The sequence below is a fragment of the Pan paniscus genome, chromosome 21 (genome assembly GCF_029289425.2).
Source record: "Pan paniscus chromosome 21, NHGRI_mPanPan1-v2.0_pri, whole genome shotgun sequence".
NCBI classification, from domain to species: domain Eukaryota; kingdom Metazoa; phylum Chordata; class Mammalia; order Primates; family Hominidae; genus Pan; species Pan paniscus.
The window spans coordinates 4,215,627-4,238,315 of NC_073270.2; the positions used below are offsets into that span (position 1 = coordinate 4,215,627).

The window sequence follows — 22,689 nt, forward strand, 5'->3', positions numbered from 1 at the left end:
CCCGTGCACGGCGGACTAAGACGAGGGTGAGGGACCCGGGTGGGCCGGGAGAGCCCCGTTCCCATAGCCGGCTTCCTTGAGCCCCTCCCCAAGTTCTGGGACTCCCCAAGTTCCCACCCCGCAAGCCAGTGTGGTTTCTTCAGATGAATTTTATTCTCCACGGGCTGCTCCGGCGTCTAGGGAGGGAGTGTGAGCTCCGAGGACTTCCCGCAGCATCCCCAGCAGAGGCGTCCAGGGGAGGCTGAGGGCCGGCCCCCGTCACCCCCGCCCCAGGAGCACACGGGACTGAGTGTATGGCACAGGCATCGTCTGGAGGCCTTGCTTGTTCAGTGATAGTTTATTGGTCCTTAGCATGACATCTCGATTACCAAGGTAAATTCACATACACAACTGCAGGTAAAAACATGTAAAATAATATAAAAATAAATTGAAGGCTACTTTTATATATTTACTGAATTAAGTAGTGTAATAAATACTATGATAAGCAAAAAGCTTCAATCACACAATTCAGTTTCACTGAAGTTACAGTAGTGTTTGTAAATATGAGTTTTAAAATTTAAGTTACAAATATTAAAGCACTGAAAAACTAGTATAAAAGTGAATTTTGGCACGTAAGTGAGCTCTTATGTCATTAGTATTTGACACCCTGGGACAATGAGGAAGCCAGTTCTCACCTACTTTTTTGAGGTACAACTATCCAACTAGATCAGCAACACGGCTGGAATACTTCGTAGTTTACAATCTTTGAATTGAACTTTTCCCTTTTGAGAAGCCCAAGGAGCAACCCAGAGCTTATTACTGTGCAAAAATTCTCCAAAATCCTAATAGAATTTAGGAGGGAACTTTTTCTTGCGACCTGAAGGGCCCAGTGTCCAGGCTTCAGGTCAGAGAGCCCCCAGGGCTCAGAGGGGCCAGCTCAACTCCTTGCCAACGGCCCTTCCCTAGAATAATAATTCCATTTCCTCCAATTTCTGTCTCCTTCTTCCAATCAAAAACAGAAAAATCCCACGTAAAAACATAAAATAACCCATAACTTCAGCGACTTCAACATTATCCCACGCACTCTAGGTGATATAAACTGAAGCTGCTAACAGGAAAGTTGGCAAAAAGCATGTAAGCCCCTGGAGGACTGCCTGTCCCTGGGAACCCATCCCCGCTGTCTCTGCTGGGTCCCTGGATCCACTTCTATGGTCAAAAGCAGTGTCATGGCCATTCCTTTGGAAACAGCAGAAGACCCTGCTCCTCCCACCTGGAGCGCCGCCTGGAGGAATCACGTGGATACTGAACTTCACAGAACAGAGAGGCCTGGCAGGTTCCAGGAGGCATCCCCTGGCCTCAGTCCTCAAAGAGCTCACAGTGCACCGCGGGTGTGCCTTATCAGTGGGGCAGAGCAAGTGGCCCCAGGAATGCCCTTTCGCCAGCTGCCCCTTCACGTTCCCGAGTAGGCTGAGGAGCATCGACACAGGCCTCAGCCAGTTTTGCCTTTTTGGCTTTGATGCTTCTTAACGTTTTGACGTTTTTCAATCACAGTTTCATATTCAAGTTGAGGTAATCACAGTTTTTTCTCTAAGAGGAGAGGAGCTGGGACAGTGGGGCAAGTTGGTGAGAGAGCATTTCTGTGAAGAGAAACCAAGACCACCACGTAGTACAGCCCCACATGGTGAGAAGACCCGCTCTCACGGGCGGGCTCCGACCCCTCTTTAAAAACTCTTGTTCAGCAGCCAGACTGCCAGGCCAGTGCAGTCAGGAAATGGCTCAAGCTCCTAAAGCTAGAGCTTTCATTTAAAACTTCACAGCAGCCCACTTAGAGAAATGGCCTGTGGTTCCCACCCCTCCAACCCCTTTTCTAAGGCTGCTCAAGTTTGAGTTTTTAAAAAGAGTTCGGTAGAGCTAAAGGAAGCTACAGTAACTCATTGCTTATTAATCAATTGCACTTAAGATCTATGTTATTGATTCTGAAGCAGAGGCAAGCCCTTGACGGACCCCAGCCTCTGGCCAGCCAGAAGTCAGGGGGCTCCCAGACTTAGGTTCCACAGTGGGGCCCTTGTCATCAGTGGCTTTTGGAGCTGGGACTGGAGCACGTGGGTCTTTTCAGAAGCCCTTCTTGATGCAAAATTTCTTATCAATGGTATCTAGAGTTTTGTTCATTTGGCTTCAAATTTTTTTTTTTTCTAATATATTTTACTGACAAGCCCTTGAGAGCTGCTTTGCTACTTGCATGCAGGCCTCTGTGTGACCAGGCACACAGACTACATGTGCTCCATCTTGTCTCTCCGCTGCTCCAGGGGCCTTGCTCAAAAACCCCCTATATTACTGGAAACTGCTGGTTTTACCTATGTGCTTCTTCCTAAGGCATGCAAAAAAAAATATGTGAAATTCAGAAAACATTTACAGTTCAGGTAGCTGAGGCACTCAAGTCCTAAGAGACATCACCTAAATATCAGTGGCTGTGACTCCCCTGTCCCCCACACCAATTATGAAGGTCAGGCATGGGACACACTTGTAATTCCCCTCTGCTTATGGTCCAGCTTAAAACAATGCCATTAGAAGGAATTCTAACTCAGGTATTGCAATTATTTGAAATTCCCAATCCTCAGGAGCCACACAAGCCCAGGGCCAGCAACAACACTTTGGGGAGCGGGGGGATGAGTTTCCTGAAGTTTGTGGCTGAAAAGCAGGCCTTCCTTGGCAAGGCTTGTGGGAGGGCTGGGTGCTGCAGACTGACCCCAGGCATAAGTGATCAGCCACCAGGCATAAGACTAACCAGCTGCAGGACGCCCCCTTCCACAGTGAGGTGAAGCCTCGCCAGGGGGCCTGAGCAGCAGGCTTGCTCTTGTCCCTACATTAGGACACCCAAATGGTGTGGCAGGAGAGCTAAAGAACCACCCACAAGGAGAAAGGCTGATGTCAACTTAAGAGCCACACACCTCTGGAAAGCAACAAGCCTCTCCTTCAGTTTAGTCCAGAAGGGAAATCCCCTCATTTGTGAACACATTATTCATCTCAACCCAAGCTGCTGGCTCTGTGGACTGGGCCTGGGCAAGGCTGTGCTGCTCCTCCCAGGACTGGGCCCACGGCCAGTACGGCCAGCTCCTTCAGGGAAAGGGGCCTAGCAGGGTAGGCAGGCACTCCACTGGGGAAGATGGCTCTCGTGGAGCAGCATCTGAGGCTTGAGGCCTGTCGTGGCCTCGCCTCCCAGACACGGCCACAGTTCAGGCAGCCAGGGTTCCTTCTAAGTCCCAGTAGCTCCTCTGTGTAATCCTAATGCCTCTCCCCAACCTCAAGAGCCCAAAGGAGATCCTGTTATCAGAAACCCAGAGCTCCTGGACTGCCAGCTGCACACGTAGACAGGCAGGCCCCATCTGCTCATCCTTGAGTATTCCCCCGACCCCCAAAATGAATGGTGCAGGTGATGCTCTTCAGCGCTATACAGGGAATAAAGACAACATGCACTCAAGCCAGCACACATAGGCCAAGGAGAACAAAGACAGCCCCTTAAGGGAGAGACCTCCAGGAGAGCTGAGGTTAAGACACCCGTTCGTCCATCTCCAAGGTGGACATTCTGCAGGACGTACGGGCCCAGCCTTCCTCTAGGGCTTCAGCTCAAAGAGGTCATGATACTCCTGCTGTTCCAGCTCCTGGTTATACTTCTCAATTTCCCGGTTGGCTTCTTCCACGTAGTCATTCATGAACTGGTCCATGACTGGTATCTCATTAAGGAAGAGAGCTCTGAGCCTGGAGGACAAGGGAGGCTGCCTGAGCCCAGAGCAGCCTGTAGGCAGGTGAGGGGGGTTTGCTGAGGAAGTGAGTGTCTGGCCCATAGAGAGGGAACCTGATGGACTCTTTGTATATACTGGCAGCACCACAGCTACAAAGAATGCAATGGCTACTGTCACAGGGATGTTAATGAGGTCCTAGAACTGAGCCCTTCAGCTTCAGCCCTATCCATCTTTTCACAGGTTAACTGTTGTAATTAGGCTGTCTTCGACTTGTAAATCGTGACTCTGATGACGACAGACTTCAGGATATCACCACAGCTGCATCCAAACTATAACTCACAGGCTGGGCGCAGTGGCTCATGCCTGCCATACTAGCAATTTGGGAGGCTGAGGTAGATGGATCACTTGAGCCCAGGAGTTTGAGACCAGCCTGGGCAACATGGCGAGACCTAGTCTCTAAGCTGGGCGCGGTGGCTCATGTCTGTAATCCCAGCACTTCAGGAGGCTGAGGTGGGAGGATCACCTGAGGTCAGGCGTTTGAGACCAGCCTGACCAACATGGAGAAACTCCGTTTCTACTAAAAACACAAAATTAGCCGGGCATGGCGGCAGGCGCCTGTAATCCCAGCTACTCGGGAGGCTGAGGCAGGAGAATCGCTTGAACTTGGGAGACGGAGGTTGCAGTGAGCTGAGATTGCGCCATTGCACTCCAGCCTGGGCAGCAAGAGTGAAACTCCATCTCCAAAAAAAAATTAAAACAAGACAAAACCAAAAAACTGTAACCCAGAGTCACATTAGCAATCACTCAATAAGGGAGCAATTTAACTTCAACAGCTTTAGAGACTGAAATGAAAAGTTCGCCCCTGAGGTTTGCCCCTGTGCATTCCTGACCCATCAGTGGACATGCAGAGTGCTCCTGGGGCTCACATGCATGGCTCTGGCAGACAACCGCTTTACAGACAGGGTCACACACTCCCAGCCTCACTGCCCGGGTTCCACACAGGGACCACGCTGTTCCAAGGATACGTGGGTGAAAATCAGTTTTGTCACCAAAGAAGTTAACAAATTGGGTGCCATTATAAAAGTAGCCTGCAGGTAGGGGTTCCAAGTGGCGTTTTACCTGTAGGAAAAAAGAGACCTGTAATAATTATCTGACTACTTTCTATACTTCACTCACTCATTAAAACAAACAAGTCTATTTCCCTAGCAAGATAGACTACTCTGCTATACAGAGGAGCTAGGAAGCTAACACCCCCAGCAAACCTCAAGCCCCGCCTGAGGTGGTTCCCCACCTCTCAGGTGAGGAGCTCTGGGAGGTCCTAGTGGGATGATGTTCCCACGGTGCGCAGTGGCACTGATGTGCGAACACACTCTTTTAGTTATTTATTTATTTTTTTGAGATAGAGTCTTGCTTTGGCACCCAGGTTGGAGTACAGTGGCGTGATCTTGGCTCACTGCAACCTCCATCTCCTGGGTTCATGCAATTCTCCTGCCTCAGCCTCCCGAGTAGCTGGGATTACAGGCATGCGCCACCACGCCTGGCTAATTTTTGTATTTTTAGTAGAGACAAGGCTTCACCATATTGATCAGGCTGGTCTTGAACTCCTGACCTCAAGTGATCCACCCACCTCAGCCTCCCAAAGTGCTGGGATTACAGGCGTGAGCCACCATGCCCGGCCACAAACACACTCTTTATTGGCTGTTTCCCCCTCTCCTCTTTCATCCTCCTGTTTCCTATTTAGTGTCTCCTAGAATCACTTCCAAAATAAACTACCTGTACTTAACTCCTTGTTCACGGTTGGCTTTCAGGGGAACATGCATTATAAGGACTACCTTACGCCCATGTTGTCCTCCCCAGGAGCACCCAGGTTGTCCGGGCCTATAGGAGCTGTTTATGAAAGGGGCCTCCTCAAATCCAAAGCAGGGGCTCCTGGAGTCCCAGAATACTTTCCTGCCCCACCTGCTCATTACTGGCATCCTGGGGACCTAGACTCTGTGTCCTTTTTAGCTTTTTGTCCCCAAACCCCTCAGGAAAAGGCCCCAGTGAGCATGGCGACTGAGGCAGAGGCTGGGGGTCAGAGCCTGGAGGCTGGGAGGCTCATCAAGGGGGTCTCTCAATCAGCCTCTTATCCTGGCCTCAGGTTCCACAGCCTTCCTATGAGCAGCCTCTGGATCCAGACAGTTTTTGCCTGGGCTCTAGCTGGTTCATCTGTAACACAGGTCTTCTGCAGTTGCTTGAACAAGGTGCCAAGGCAGGGCCTCTGGTCATCAGCTTCTCCCACAAGTACTGGCTCTACTCAATCTGATGCCCAGGTCACACCAGAGGTCTCCTGTGCCCTCCTCACTGAGGCTGCAAAGGCCAGAATTCTGTACGCAGCTTCCCTCTGTGGCCTGGGAGAAGCAAGACCTCCAGCATGTCCTACAAATAGCTCCTCACTCAGAGAATCCAAAATACAGAGCTAGGCAAGCCGAGGACAGCCCTGGGCCACCGAGGGGAGAAGCCAGGGCAAGGCACTCACGTGGATGCTCCTGATCTCCTGTTGCGTCAGCATCCCCCTGGTCTTCAGGGCTTTCCTCTGAGGCTTCTGCAGAGATGGGGAGTGGAGGGTCAGGTCCCAGCAGAACTCATGGAGTGCATGGGCAGGGGAGGGCTCTGGGCTCTATTACACGACTAAGATCTCAGCAGTGGGGAAAGCACGTGCGCTATGGCCTGGATATAATATTCTGTCTAGTCTGCTCTTTGAGAAAACCACTTTCCCATCACAGAGCCCTGTGAGCCAGCAGGGAACAAGCAGCAGAGGACAGCCCAGTGTTTTCGTAAATGGCAATGGTCGTGCCTCTTTGTAGATTCTTATCCCTCAACCCTACCAATGAGAGGCAGACAAAGGGGCAGTCCGAGGCCCCACAGTCAAGAACCATTTAGAAGCTTATCCAAGTGAGGCAGCCCATCCCTCAGCATAAAGACAGGTCCCTAGTGAGCATCTGCAGAAGAGCCAGGCCCCAGCTAACTCTAGTCCCAGAGTTCTAGAATGAACTAAACCCCCAAGGCTGTGCTACAAGGCTTAGCACCCAAACCTTGCAGAGAACCTGGCTCACAAAGCAAACAACATAGCAGGCCTGCCTGGAGTTTGCTCTCAGTGGCTTCCTCCCTCTCTCAAAGTGTCCCTGCAAGTGCTGGCTGGGCCAGGGAGAGGAAGCCCAGTGGGGAGGCATCAGGGAGGCAGTGGCGGGGCTTCTCAGGGCCAACAGCAGCTCTGAGGTGTCTGGTCACATCTGTGTCAGGTCTGTCTGGGCTCTGGAAACCACCTGCTTAGCTGACTGCCGCAGCCAGTCCTTGATGCTGTCTTCCTTCAGGGAGCAGCCGATGAACACAAGGTAGCACTCCTGCTGCCCGCTGCTATCTTGAGATACGCTTTTGGAGTCTGGTGGTGGTGTGGGCCCTTCCAAAACGGGCATGATGCTCAAGGAGTTGGCCAGTGTGTTGTAGCAGACCTCCATGGTCCTCTCAGAGTCTGTAAGGAGAATACACATTAGTCCCTGAGAGCCTGCCTTGAAAGGATACAGCTATGCTAAGACTGTGACAATGCAGATGGTTGGGATAGATCCATGAGAAAATGCAAGAGACAGAACTGATGTGACTGGTGGCAGCTTAGAAAGGATGGAGTAGGTGGGCACAGTGGCTCATGCTTGTGGTCCCAGCTACTCAGGAGGCTGAGGCAGGAGGAGCACTTGAGCCCAGGAATTCAAGGCTGCAGTGAGCTGAGATTGCGCCACTGTACTCCAGCCTGGGTGACAGAGGGAGATCCCATTTTGTTTTGTTTTTTAAAAAGGAAAAGAAAGGATGGAGTAAGAGAGAGAGACAAAGAGGAACAAAATAAGTTTCTGGCTTGGCTGATCTGGGTGATCAGGTGGACACTATTATCCCAGAAGGGAAACACAAGAGAAAAAAAAGGTTTATAGGTGGGAGAAGAGGAAGAGTTTGACTCTGCACTTGTGGCATTTGAAAGTCTCTAAGACCCTGAGCGTGAGACATCCACATAGTCCCTGGTGGTTGCTGGAATAGCCGTTATGGAAGAGGTGGTTGAGGAAAAGCAAAGAAACCCCGTTGGTAGAAGTGGGGGGCTCTCAGCAGAGGCCTCAGAGGCCAAGGGAGGAGGGCACAGCCAACAGTACAACAAAAAAATTAGCTGGGTGTGATGGTGTGTTCCTGTAGTCCCAGTTACTTGGGAGGCTGGGGTGGGCAGTGACCTAGGATTGCACTACTGCACTCCAGCCTGGGCAAGACCCTGTCTCAAAAACAAAACAAAACAGACAAAAAAAAAAACAGTGCAGCAGTGTTGCACGAAGGTCACACAGATGAGAATGGGAAAAAGTGTTACATGCTAAGGAGATGAGGGCTAGGAGTGACTGGAGACCCAAGAAGTGGACAAGGGCTCCCTGAAAGGCAGGATGAGAAAGGATCCGGAAAAAAGCGAGGTTAAATTTGAACAAAAAAAGAGTCAATAGCAGATCTAAATAAACAAGAGGCTGGGTGTGGTGGCTAATACCTTAATTCCAGCACTTTGGGAGGCCGAGGCAGGAGGATCACTTGAGCCCGGGAATTCGAGACCAGCCTGGGCAACATAGGGAGACCTTGTCTCCACAAAAAAGAAAAAAAATCAGCCAGGCATGGTGGTTCACGCCTATAGTCCCAGCTACTTGGGAGGCTGAGGTAGGATGATCGCTTGAGCCTGGGAGGTCAAGGATGCAGTGAGCCGAGATCAAACCACTATACTCTGGATTAGGTGACAAAGTGAGACATTGTCTCAAAAAATAAAAAGAAGAAAGAAATAAAAATATTTATTTATTTATTTTATTGAGACGGAGTTTCACTCTGTCGCCCAGGCTGGAGTGCAGTGGCACAATCTCGGCTCACTGCAACCGCCGCCTCCTGGGTTCAAGTGATTCTCCTACCTCAGCCTCCCAAGTAGCTGGGATTAAAGGCATGTGCCACCATGCCCGGCTAATTTTTTTTTTCGAGACAGAGTTTTGCTCTTGTTGCCCAAGCTGGAGTGCAGTGGTACAATCTTGGCTCACTACAACCTCCATCTCCCAGGTTCAAGTGATTCTCCTGTCTCACCCTCCCAAGTAGCTGGGATTACAGGTGTCCGCCACCACACCCAGCTAATTTTGTATTTTTAGTAGAGACAGGGTTTCACCATGTTGGTCAGACTGGTTTAAACTGCTGGCCTCAAATGATCTGCCTGCCTTGGCCTCCCAAAGTGCTGGGATTACAGGTGTGAGCCACCGAGCCTGGCCTAATTTTTTTTATTTTTAGTAGAGATGAGGTTTCACCATATTGGCCAGGCTGGTCTCGAACTCCTGACCTCAAGTGATCCTCTTGCCTCGGCCTCCCAAAGTGCTGGGATTACAGGCGTGAGCCACTGCACCCGGCCAAAAAAGAAATAAAAAAAAAGAAGAAAAGGAGGTGATGGGTGAGAGGGAAAAACAAAAGTACCAAGACCTCTGAAGCAGCAGGGGCTGGCTGTTGGAGCCTGAGATTAGTGGGCTTGGGTGTGGGGCCGAAGTTTCTGATTTGATCACATAAATCAAGCAAAAGCTATGAGCTAAGGACCCATGTAATTCTCCCATCTGAACCATGATGGTTCTATGCTTGGAGCCCTCAGTGGTCCCCTACAGCAGAAACTGATAGCTGCCGACCCCCCATATTGTCTCCCTCTTCTTCCAATACCAATACCCCATGGGTGATGGGTCCAGAAAGGCACAGCAATCCAATGAGATAAGTCGGCAGAGAAATTGGGGGAGGCGCTGCACTGACAAAGGCACCCACAGGAAGAGCCAGCCTCTCCTCATTGGCTGGATGCAGTGTCTGGCTTTGACACCCAGACCTGTAGCACCACTTGGCAACCATAAGGGGCAGGAACCTGAAAGACAAGCTGACACACCAAGAAGGGGAGGACACGAAGACATACATCACCTGGGTCCTCAGTGGCCTTGCTCTGCTGCTTGAGCGCCTCACTTGTTATACAGCCAACACTTGCTAGCTGAGTGGGGGTTCTCTGTGATAACAGCTGAAGACACCCTAACAGACGCACTCCCTCTCTCCCTACTCCCAGGCTCCAGTTACGGTAAATGCTTTTTGGTTCCTGAAATGTGTCTTTTCTGCCTCTGGATTATAGCAAATGCTATTTCCTCCCCCTGGAATACTGTACCTTTCCTCAACATTGAGTTGACTGACTCCTACTGGTTTTGAGGCCTTCTCTGATGCCCACTCCAGGACAGCAAGGGCTCCAGAGGTCTAAACTGATCCTCAGGCCTACTAGTCAGAAGAGAGGAGAAGGCAAACAGAAGCTCAAAGACTTTGGTCAGAAATGGATCTAGAGCTGAAGAGCTCAGCACTGGGGCAGCTCCTGGTTTTAGGTCTAGAGGAGGCCATGACTGGCTCAAGAGGTGTGGAGTGTAAGGCTCCGAACAAGAAGGTCAAAAAGCTGTGAGAAGAGCCCCTGAGCAGGTCATCCAGGCGAGGAGGGCAAACCTCTGCCATGGAACAGGAGGACCCAGACTAAGTAGGCCCTTGGCGGAGAGGGGTGATGGACAAGCCTGATGGCGTGAAGGCCCAGGGTGGGGAAGGTTTCTGAGAGTCTGAGCAGCATCAGTGGTCTGCAGAGCACCAGCAGAGGCTCTGAACTCACATCATGAGATGCAAGCACTCCATGGTGTACAGCTCCCAAATCCCAGCCCCTGGTTACCTGAAAACTTCACTTTGCCCAGGATGTGGTAGATGTTTCCGGAGAAGGGACTTGGCTTGATGGAGGACTGAATTGCTGGTGGAAGAAGAGGACAGGGCTGTCACCCACATGGAGGCACAGGCCAAATTCAGGACAGCACAGCTGGGAGTTTTAGGGACTGGGGAGGGACCATACACCAGGGTCTAGGGTTCACAGGTTCTACCCGCCACACCCTGTTGCTCCCCTGTGGCTCTGCCACTGTTCCCAGGGGAGGGAAAACCCTTTCACTGGGGTGGAAACCAAATTGTGTGACCACCCACAATCCTCAAATCCCTCTGTCTACTTTTGGTTTCAAAAGGTAAGAAGACATACAGCACATAGAATACTGAAATGGTACCAGGAGGCAGAATTAACTCTGGGACACCCTTTTTCCAGTGTCTGGGACATCTCAGTCAAGGCTTACCTTTACATTTGGCCACAAAGCGAGTCTTCTCCAAGGGACGGCCAAACCATACGCAGATCTGAACCATTAGGGGATAGACTGATCCAGCATTCAATTTACCTTCATACCTTAAAAGGTTTAAAAAATTTTAAGTACAAATATTTGAATTCTCCCTTACATCTATGCCATTTTGCACACAAAAACTTGTTTAAATATGTATATGCCTCTTTCATTTTGAGACTGGGAAGCATGACTGCCCAGTTAAATCAGGAGCTGAGGATGAAGGTTTTACCTAACCTTAGACTAGCAGTTCCTTGATGTCAAAGACCCTGTGTACCTCTGAAGCCTCCCAGTCCCCATCTGAGTTTGGGGGTCCTTCCTGGTACGGTGGGGGGCTCTTGCTCAGGATGCCCTCCCATTTCTCTTTTTCTTTGAGACAAGGTCTCCCTCTGTTTCCCAGGCTGGAGTGCAGTGGTGCGATCTTGGCTCCCTGCTATCTCCGCCTCCTGGGTTCAAGCAATTCTCCTGCCTCAGCCTCCTGAGTAGCTGGGATCACAGGCGTGTGCGCCACCACACCCAGCTAATTTTTGTATTGTTTGTAGAGACGAGGTTTTGCCATGTTGGCCAGGCTGGTCTCAAACTCCTGGCCTCAAGTGATCTGCCCACCTCAACTTCCCAAAGTGCTAGGATTACAGGTGTAAGCCACCATAGCCGGTCTTGCTCCCATTTCTTTAAGGGCTCCAACTATGCCCTGCCATTTTGTTGCAGGCAGCATAACAGGTTGTACATATAGATGTGTACACCTGTCACAGAAGGAACTGGGGCATCTCTGCTCTATTTTCTTTGAGACAGGGTCTTGCTCTGTTGCTCAGGCTGGAGTGCAGTGGTGTGATCATAGCTCATTACAGCCTTGACATCTCAGGCTCAAGTGATCCTCCCACCTCAGCTTCTTGAGTAGTTGCTATGACACATGCCACCATGCCCAACTACTTTTGATTTTTTATTAGAGACAAGGTCTCACTATGCTGCCCAGGCTGGTCTTGAACTCCTGGCCTCAAGTGATCCTCCCTCCACAGCCTCCCAAGGTGCTGGGATTATAGCCATGAGTCACTGTGCCTAGCCTGTTTCCTTTATTTTAATTAATTAATTAATTAATTTATTTTATTTTATTTTTTTGAGATGGTGTCTCGCTCTGTCCCCCAGGCTGGAGTGCAGTGGCACAATCTCGGCTCACTGCAACCTCCACCTCCCAGGTTCAAGCAATTCTCCCCCTCAGCCTCCTGAGTAGCTGGGATTACAGGTGCCCACCACCACGCCTGGCTAATTTTTGTATTTTTAATAGAGATGGGGTTTCACCATGTTGGCCAGGCTGGTCTTGAACTCCTGACCTCGTGATCCACCCACCTTGGCCTCCCAAAGTGCTGGGATTACAGGCGTGAGCCACCGCACCTGCCCCTGTTTCCTTTATTTTAAAACAACACTGCAATTTTAATTTTAAATTGTTGAAAGTATCTTCTTCTTAATTTCTTTAAAGTAAGGTAGTAGGCATAAGATTTTTGCAAGACTGACCTGTCTTCTCCCCATCCAAACAAGTCATTTTGGAGACTGGGGGTTTCTCTGGCCTCTGGCTTCTGTGCTACCTGAATCCTTAGGGGAATTTGCAGGGGCTAAGGAAAGGCAGCAAGGTTTCTGCCCAAACTAGAAACAAGCTGTTCTACCAGAAAATGTGGAAGGAGGGTGGATGCGAACAGAGAAGGATGTGGGAGGGAAGTGGCAGAGAATGTGTGCACAGCACAGAGCGGAGCACATCCTGGAACTAAAGCCCATTCACTCTGAGGTGGTGGCTCTGACCCACGTGAGAGGGGAGTAATATATAGAGATGAGTAGGAGACTGATGACTGCCATCTTGTTAAAGATGAAATTATCTGATTCCTAGAAATGGACTTAGGAGGGGGCCTGAAAGAGAATTTTGGGGTCCCTCCATCTCTGATTCTCTATAAGGACTGATCTTCCTGATGAGGAAAAAGTTCACATTCTTTTTTTTTTTTTTTTGACATGGAGTTTTGCTCTTGTTGCCCAGGCTGGAGTGCAGTGGTGCGATCTTGGCTTGCTGCAAGCTTCGCCTCCCGGGTTCACGCCATTCTCCTGCCTCAGCCTCCCAAGTAGCTGGGACTACAGGTGCCCGCCACCATGCCCGGCTAACTTTTGTATTTTTAATAGAGACGGGGTTTCACCATGTTGGCCAGGCTGATCTCGAACTCCTGACCTCATGGTCCACCTGCCTTGGCCTCCCAAAGTGCTGGGATTACAGGTGTGAGCCACCACGTCCGGCCAGATTCACAGTCTTCTAATGGGCCCCTCTTACCCTACTCTCTCCTGGATTAGTCTGCCTCCAGGTGTCTGGGCCCTGAGCTAGCTTCTTGTGTATGAGTCAGTAAGGACTGGAGAACAGCACTTCTCTAGGCACCTGGTGGTGATTACAGGAGCCTCATGACCCAGAGGTTCAGGCAGCAAGAGAGTCAGTGGCTGTAGCCACTGGAAAGAAGGTTCCCCCAGAAGCTCCGTTTGTTTATTTTTAGCTAAGATATCATTATCTTGTTCAGACATAAGAAATGACCCACTTACTCACTGTTTAAGTATGACGTGATTCAAATCAGAGATTCCTTCTAAGAATATGCCTGAAAACATTTAATTTTACCTACTGACCCTCTGGGATTTTTTTGGTTTTGTTTTTTACAGCATAGCAGATCTTTTTTTTTTTTTTTTTTTTTTGAGACGGAGTCTCGCTCTGTCACCCAAGCTGGAGTGCAGTGGCGTGATCTCAGCTCACTGCAAGCTCCACCTCCCAGCTTCACACCATTCTCCTGCCTCAGCCTCCCAAGTAGCTGGGACTACAGGCATCCACCACCACACCTGGCTAATTTTTTGTATTTTCAGTAGAGATGGGGTTTCACCACGTTAGCCAGGATGGTCTCGATCTTCTGACCTTGTGATCTGCCCGCCTCGGCATCCCAAAGTGCTGGGATTACAGGCGTGAGCCACCAAGCCTGGCCAGATCATTTTTTGTTACGAAAAAAGTTGGTGGTGTAAGGGGTGGTATGGAGGATGTAGAGAGGTGCTTGGGAAAAGTGAGTAAGAATAACAAAGATAATCCAAATAAACATGAGAGATTAATTCTGGCCAAGCTTTAACAATGGTCTTCCCCTAAACCTTCAACAGAGCAGAAACAAATTGTCCATTCTATACAGGAATAAGTGTAGCACGATGCCTAAGAGAAAAAGCTCTGAGCCATTCAACCTGGGTTTGAAATCCAGTTCTTTCATCTACTAAGCTATAAATTGTCAAGTCATTAACTCTTTGCTGCCCCTGGTACCTTATCTGTAAAATGATAAAATAACGGAATCCACTTCACAGGATTGGTGTAAATGAGACAACACAAACAAAGCTCTCATAACAGCACTGTTCAACAGAGCCTTCTGGGGCAATGGAAATGTTCTAGATCTGCACTGTTGGACACGGTAGCTGCCAGCCACAGGAAGCTCTGAAGCACTTGAAATGTGGCTGTGTGGTTGAAAGACTGAATTATAAATTTTGATTTTTATTAATTTACATTTCATTAAATAGCCATGTGGCTAGGAGCTGCCATATAGAGAGTGGAGTCTTAGAACAATAGCTAGCACACACAGTAAATGTTCCAGTGTGTTGGTATTAGTATGATTACAGTAACTTTGCAGCACACTCTCTCCTTTGTCCTCTTCTCTGGAGAGGTCCACAGGCTGTGCAGCATCCTACAGAGAACATTCCCTGGGCCATATGAGCAGGGAACCCAGCAGATGGCAACCCTAGAGGACTGACTGATGGTATTGTCAGAAGCAAGTCTCACCTGGGAAAGTTATAGCTCCTTGGTTCTGTGCCAGGCACTTTGCCCTCAGTAGGGGCTGGAGGAACACAGGGCACAGCGGTGCTTGCTGCCTACAGGATGATTCCCTAAATTGAAACATCTGAGAAGGCTCCCAGTTTGGAGCCCAAGAGGTGGAGCACTGGGCTCCTGGCAAGGCCAGCAGCTGCCGGACAGGCAGGCCGTGCCAGCTGCCATGTGTCACCCTTGCAAAGCACATCTGGTATTTTCACCTTCTCCCTTTTTTTTTCTGTAAATAAATAAATCATTGGGTTTACAAAAAAATCTTAGTTATTTTTCAATGATGATACTTGCCAGCCAGGATACATTAAATATCGAGATCGTAGCATCTCAGGACTTGAAAAACTGTTTTCTGAGAGAATCAGCTCAATGTCTTCATTCCTTTGAAAACACACAGAAAAGACCTAGATTAATTAGAACTGTCAATCTCTTTTTTTTTTTTTCTTGAGACGGAGTCTCGCTCTGTCGCCAGGCTGGAGTGCAGTGGCGCAATCTTGGCTCATTGCAACCTCCGCTTCCCGGGTTCAAGTGATTCTCCTGCCTCAGCCTCCCGAGTAGCGGGGACTACAGCCATGTGCCACCATACCCAGGTAATTTTTGTACTTTCAGTAGGGACGGGGTTTCACCATGTTGGCCAGGATGGTCTCAATCTCCTGACCTCATGATCCGCCTGCCTCGGCCTCCCAAAGTGTTGGGATTACAGGCGTGAGCCACCGAGCCCGGCCAGGACTGTCTTTACCTGCACGTTTTGTTTATTCTTCATGTCCCCTAAATACATACAAGCATTTTTGTTTTTTTCTGCCAAACCAAATGAAAATTAGCTGTACTCATCATGATATTTTACCCCTAAATACTTCAGTATGCATCTCCCAAGAACAAGGACATTCTCTTACAGAACTACGATATCATGATCACATCCAAGGAATTTACTGGCTCCCAGCAATCACCTGGGAGCTTGTTAGAAATGCAGAACCTCAGGCCCCAGCCCAGATGTACTGAACCAGAAACTAATTTTCAACAAGATCTCCACTAGAGATGCATACGCACCACAAAGCTGGAGAAGCACGAACATACATCCACTTTCAAATTTCCCCTTTTTGGTGGGGGAGGGTCCACGATCCAATCAAGAATCATTCATTAGGCCGGGCGCGATGGCTCATGTCTGTAATCCCAGCACTTTGGGAGGCCGAGGCAGGTGGATCACCTGGGGTCAGGAGTTCAAGAGCAGCCTGGCCAACATGGCGAAACCCCATCTCTACTAAAAAAATACAAAAATTAGCTGGGCGTGGTGGCACGCGCCTGTAGTCCCAGCTACTTAGGAGGCCGAGGCAGGAGAATCACTTGAACCCAGGAGGTGGAGAGGTGGAGGTTGCAGTGAGATGAGATTGCGCCACTGCACTCCAGCCTGGGTGACAGAGTGAGACTCTGTCTCAAAAAAAAAAAAAAAAAAAAAAAAAAAAAAGACTATGTTCAAAAGTTACTTGAATTAAATACTTTTTTTGGTGTGGTTGTTATTACTTTGATATACAGATACATTCCTTTTTTTTTTTTTTTTTTTTAATTTTGAGACAGAGTTTCGCTCTTGTTGCCCAGGCTGGAGTGAAATGGCGTGATCTCGTCTCACTGCAACCTCCGCCTCCTGAGTTCAAGCGATTCTCCTGCCTCAGCCTCCCAAGTAGCTGGGACTACAGGCACCCACCACCACGCCCTGCTGATTTTTGTATTTTTTAAATAGAGACAGGGTTTCGCCATGTTGGCCAGGCTGATCTTGAACTCCTGACCCCAGGTGATCCGCCTCCCTCAGCCTCCTAAAGCGTTGGGATTACAGGCGTGAGTCACTGCACCCAGCCTAAATTTATCATCTTTATTCTCCTTTAACCTGGAACAGTTCCTCTATCTTTTGGTTTGTTTGATTCTCATGGTGTTGATATTTAAGAGTACATGTCAGAGCTTTTGTGTCCCACACTTGGATTTGTCTGTTTCTAATTCTCATAATTAGATTCAGGTTATGCATATTTTGAGATTAATACCCAGGTGGTGTTGCATCCTTCCCACTGCATCACATCAAGGAGGTACAAGGTATCAGTTTGTCCCATTACTGGTCTCACTGAGTTTAATCGTTTGTTCAACATAGGTATACCAGACCTTTCCATTGTAAGGTATTTTTCCCTCTTTGTAAGGAGTCAGTAGTCTATGGAGTGGTACTTTACACAGTACAGGACTAGTAATATTTTTTTTCTTCAACAGTCTTTCACCTAGTGCTTTTAGCATTCATTGATCGTTCCCTAAATCAAATACTGTATTAGACTGAAGGTTACAAAATGATTATTTTCTAGTTCTTTTGTTTTTGTTTTTTTGAGATGGTTGAGATGGAGTCTTGCTCTGTTGCCCAGGCTGGAGTGCAGTGGCGCGGTCTCGGCCCACTGCAAGCTCTGCCTCCCAGGTTTATGCCATTCTCCTGCCTCAGCCTCCTGAGTAGCTGGGACTACAGGTGCCCGCCACCACACCTGGCTTATTTTTTGTATTTTTAGTAGAGATGGGGTTTCACCGTGTTAGCCAGGATGGTCTCGATCTCCTGACCTTGTGATCTGCCCGCCTCAGCCTCCCAAAGTGCTGGGATTACTGGCCTGAGCCACCACGCTCGGCCGATTATTTTCTAGTTCTATCAAACCTTATTTACTTGGTATTCTTCTATAAAGGGCTTTGCTATCCTGCCCCCTTCCACCTTTTTTTTTTTTTGAGATGGAGTTTCGCTCTTGTTGCCTAGGCTAGAGTGCAATGGCGCAATCTCGGCTCACTGCAAGCTCCGCCTCCTGGGTTCAAGCCATTCTCCTGCCTCAGCCTCCTGAGTAACTGGAATCACAGGCATGCACTACCATGCCCGGCTAATTTTGTATTTTTAATAGAGATGGGGTTTTGCCATATTGGTCAGGCTGATTTCGAACTCCCGACCTCAGGTGATCTGCCTGCCTCGGCCTCCCAAAGTGCTGGGATTACAGGTGTGAGCCACCGTGCCTGGCCCCACCTTTGTTTTTGAGGATCACTGTGGACACACATTTTATTCCATGTGTTATAATTCATAGTTCCAGTATTATCATGGTTCTTTCTTATCCCCAAATTGTCCCAAATTAGACTAGCAGGAACTTCTTAAGCTACTTCCCATATCCTTTTGACACATCTCCACTAATCTTTGAGTACTTCCTTGCTTTATTGGCATAAAATGGACCAGGCTCACCTTGTACTTTCCTTGACCTAAGCATGCAGTCAGCTAATTCTCCAAGGAGTCCTGGTACCTTGTAGTGGGGACTGGTACTTAGAAACCAAGATACAGAGGTAAGGGTATTTGCTGCAACTGTGGTATTACTATTCTGGTCCCTTTCAAAGGAAAATGGTAGGAAATATACATTTTTAAAAATAATGAATTTATATTGAATCTCCAATTCAAATCAACATTTGATCTTTGGGAGGCCGAGGTGGGTGGATCACTTGAGGCCAGGAGTTCAACACCAGCCTGGCCAACACGGTGAAACCCTGCCACTACTAAAAATAGAAAAATTAGTCTGGTATGGTGGTATGCACTTGTAATCCCAGCTACTAGGGAGGCTGGGGCAAGAGAATCACTTGAATCCAGGAGGTGGAGGTTGCAGTGAGCTGAGATCGTGTCACGGCACTCCAGCCTGGGTGACAGAGCAAGACTCTGTCTAAATAAAATAAAATAAATATTTGAAGGGTTTTTCTTCATCTTCCCCATTTCATATTCATAATCTCCTCTCTTCAATCAGTGATGTTGTTTAGAACCAGGGTTCCAGCAGAGGATTATGTTCAAAAGTTACTTGAATTAAATACTTTTCTTGGTGTGGTTGTTATTACTTTGATATACAGATAGGTTTACTTTTTTTTTTTTAATTTTGAGATGGAGTTTCATTCTTGTTGCCCAGGCTGGAGTGCAATGGCATGATCTTGGCTCACTGCAACCTCCGCCTCCCAGGTTCAATCAATTCTCCTGCCTCAGCCTCCTGAGTAGCTGGGATTACAGGTGCCTGGCACCACGCCTGGCCAATTTTTTGTATTTTTAGTAGAGGCGGGGTTTCGCCATGTTGGCCAGGCTGGGCTGGTCTTGAACTCCTGACCTCAGGTGATACGCCCGCCTCGCCCTCCCAAAGTGTTGGGATTACAGGCATGAATCACTGTGCCCGGCCCCTTTTTTTTTTTTGAGATGGAGTTTCTCTTTGTTGCCCACCTGGAGTGCAATGGTACGATCTTGGCTCACTGCAACCTCTGCCTCCTGGGTTTAAGCGATTCTCTTGCCTCAGTCTCCTGAGTAGCTGGGATTATAGGCATGCGCCACCATGCCCAGCTAATTTTTGTATTTTTAGTAGAGACAGGGTTTCACCATGTTGGTAGGGCTGGTCTCGAACTCCTGACTTCGTGATCTGCCTGCCTTGGCCTCCCAAAGTGCTGGGATTACAGGCGTGAGCCACTGCACCCGGCCTAGATTCACTTTTTTTGGTTTGTATTTAATTTAGTTTTTTCCCTCCTTTATTTAATTTTTGAATACATAAAATATCTACATAGTTCAAAAGTCAAAACTACATTAAAAAGGTATATAACCTTTTATCTGAATTGAGCAAACAAAACAGCTATATAACCAGGTGTTTTCTCCTTGTATATGTGTGTACACATAAAAAATCACTAATTCTCTATTTTTAGTTTGTAATTTGAACCCAAGTCCATGAAGTAAAGAGATAATATCTCTATGTTATTTTTATTTTTATTTTTTTTTTTGAGACAGAGGCTCTGTTGCCCAGGCTGGCTGGAGTGCAGTGGTGCGGTCTTGGCTCACTGCAAGCTCTGCCTCCCGGGTTCACGCCGTTCTCCTGCCTCAGCCTCCCAAGTAGCTGGGGCTACAGGTGCCTGCCACCACGCCTGGCTAATTTCTGTATTTTTTTAAATATAGAGGCGGGGTTCCACCGTGTTAACAAGGATGGTCTCAATCTCCTGACCTTGTGATCCGCCTGCCTTGGCCTCCCAAAGTGTTGGGATTACAGGCGTGAGCCACTGCACCCGGCCACTTTTTTTTTTTTTTTTTAATAGACAAAGTCTCACTACTTCACTCAGGCTGGAGTGCAATGGTGTGATCATGGCTCAGTATAACCCTGAACTCCTGGGCTCAGGCAATCCTCCTGCCCAGCCTCTTGAGTAGCTGAGACTACAGACATGCACAACCATGCTGGCTGTTTTTTTAAAAAACTGTTTTGGTAGAGACAGAGTGTCACTATTTTACCCAGGCTGGTCTTGAACTCCTGCAAGGAGTTTTGGGCTCCCTAAGTGCTGGGATTACAGGTTGAGCCATCACATCCGACCCTTCTCTACGTTCTCTACGCCATTTCTTTCACACTTTAATACAAGGATGTTAAGAGAATCTTGGCTACCATCCTTCAATGGATGAGAATGTGAATGGATCAAAACAAAATGCCTCAAAATGGTACAAGATGGGGTCTTCTTGGTGATTTTTACAGAGCATCTAAAGCACTTCGGCCAGGCGTGGTGCCTCACGCCTGTAATCCCAGCACTTTGGGAGGCCGAGGCAGGCGGATCACAAGGTCAGGAGATTGAGACCATCCTGGCTAACATGGTGAAACCCCGTCTCTACTAAAAATACAAAAACAAAATTAGCCGGGCGTGGTCGCGGGCGCCTGTAGTCCCAGCTACTCAGGAGGCTGAGGCAGGAGAATGGCGTGAACCTGGGAGGCGGAGCTTGCAGTGAGCCGAGATCGCGCCACTGCACTCCAGCCTGGAGGACAGAGCGAGACTCCGTCTCAAAAAAAAAAAAAAAAAAAAAAAACTTCAAAAACTGTTTTTTTTCTTTTTCCAATATATTTTTTCTTTTTCGAGATGGAGTATCACTATATTGTCCAGGCTGGTCTCAAACTCCTGACTCAAGATCCTCCCACCTCAGCCACCCAAAATGCTGAGATTACAGGCACGAGCCATTGTGCCCAGCCTGCTTTTTTTTTTTTTTTTTTTTTAAAGAGATGGGGTCTTGCTCTGTCTCTCAGGCTGTGGAATGCACTGACACAATCATAGCTCACTGCAGCCTCCAATTCCTGGATTCAAGTGATCCTCCCTTCTCAGCCTCCTGAGTAGCTGGGACTATAGGTGCGTGCCACCGCACCTGGCTCAAAAACTGACTTCTCCAAATGTTTAGGTCTTAGATACAGTAGAAAGACTCTGTGGGCCACAGACAGAGTGCTGTATCTGAGAAAGCAACTGGTCTTGCAGAGTGAATCTATAGATTACCTGGTGACAATCCCATTTTCTGCAAGAATGAAGGCTGCAGCAGGATTGGCAGCCCTGATGAGGCTCTGCAGCTGAACAAGGAGAGGGTGCCGCTGCTCCGTGGTGTGACTGGTGAATACCACGTTACTCACCAGGCCTGGGAATAAAACCAAGGACAGTTTAGCCTTCACAGTCCTGGTTAGGGGTGAAGGCTCACACAAACGTGAGCCCTTGCTCCATCCCCTAATCATGCCTTCCAGTAGTCTCCTGATGGAGACAACCCTTACACCCCAACACCAACATACACAGCTATCATTCTCTTCCCACTTCCCGGCACTGCCACCTCTTGGAATGAATAGCTTCAAGTCTGTAGCTGCCTTACTACCTAACCCCTAACTTCCTCTATCTTTTTTTTTTTTTTAAGACGGTGTCTCACTCTGTTGCCCAGGCTGGAGTGCAGTGGTGCGATCTCAGCTTACTGCAACCTCAGCCTCCAGGGTTCAAGCAATTCTCCTGCCTCAGCCTCTTGAGTAGCAGGAATTACAGGAACCCGCAACCATGCCTAGCTAATTTTTGTATTTTTAGTAGAGACGGGGTTTCACCATGTTGGCCAGGCTGGTCTCGAACTCCTGACCTCAGGTGATCAGCCCACCTCAGCCTCCCAAAGTGCTGGGATTACAGACATGAGCCATTGCACCCGGCCTCCTCTATTATTTTAATTCTGGTATCTAGCTGATACTTGGAGTTCTTAGTCAAAGGGCCTTTTCACACATCCTGTATTTAGCATCATCAGGAACTGGTGCCATTTACCTTCACCAGTTCAGAACAACACAATTATCAAAAACTCACCATATAACAGGGGTTATTCATTATATCCTCAAAGAGTGCACTGCCAAGATACTGTGCACAGGGAGTCACATGATTCCAAGATAAACGCTAACAGATTTTAGTCACGTGGTAAGAAAGGGTGGCCCATGTAAGAAGAGGTTGCAGGGTGGGCCATGATCACTCCCAACCTTTTGGTGAAAATACAGAAGTAAAATTCACAGGACCACAGAGAATTTGGAAATCAGGAAACTTACCACACTTCACCACCCCAAGATAATTATAATATCCCTTCCATATTCATTCCTATTTTAACACAGTTATAATCATAGCGCATATATAAGATTATTTATTTTGCATTTTTGTTATTCAATAATTTTTATTTACTTCTTTTTTTTTTTTTTTTTTTGAGACGGAGTTTCACTCTTGTTGCCCAGGTTGGAGTGCAATGTTGCAATCTAAGCTCACTACAATCTCCACCTCCCATGTTCAAGTAATTCTCCTGCCTCAGCCTCCTAAGTAGCTGGGATTACTGGTGCGCGCCACCATGCCCAGCTTATTTTGTATTTTTAGTAGAGATGGGGTTTCTCAATGTTGGTCAGGCTGGTCTCGAACTCCCGACCTCGTGATCTGCCTGCCTCGGCCTCCCAAAGTGCTGGGATTACAGGTGTGAGCCACCGCACCCAGCTGTACTTCTTAATATTGTAGAAAATTTCAAACATACACAACTAGAAAAATAGTAGAATGAACTCCCATCACCTGGTTTCAGGAACTACCA

The 22,689-nt window shown here is 48.2% G+C and overlaps 1 protein-coding gene across 3 annotated transcripts in view; it reads right to left on the reverse strand.

Moving 5' to 3' along the window:
* Nucleotides 1-322: 322 nt before the first annotated feature.
* The window catches only part of DNAAF9 (dynein axonemal assembly factor 9), a 160,517-nt gene continuing 138,150 nt past the window's right edge, over nucleotides 323-22,689 (reverse strand). For all 3 annotated transcript variants that reach the window (XM_003821307.6, XM_008974784.5, XM_063601022.1), the window contains 8 exons: nucleotides 21,108-21,243; nucleotides 15,102-15,188; nucleotides 10,910-11,016; nucleotides 10,468-10,542; nucleotides 7,025-7,230; nucleotides 6,238-6,303; nucleotides 4,745-4,838; nucleotides 323-3,703 (listed from right to left, as the gene is read on the reverse strand). In XM_003821307.6, the coding sequence (XP_003821355.1) occupies nucleotides 3,591-3,703; nucleotides 4,745-4,838; nucleotides 6,238-6,303; nucleotides 7,025-7,230; nucleotides 10,468-10,542; nucleotides 10,910-11,016; nucleotides 15,102-15,188; nucleotides 21,108-21,243 (884 nt within the window). In that variant the 3' untranslated portion in view covers nucleotides 323-3,590. The remainder of the gene's footprint in view (nucleotides 3,704-4,744; nucleotides 4,839-6,237; nucleotides 6,304-7,024; nucleotides 7,231-10,467; nucleotides 10,543-10,909; nucleotides 11,017-15,101; nucleotides 15,189-21,107; nucleotides 21,244-22,689) is intronic.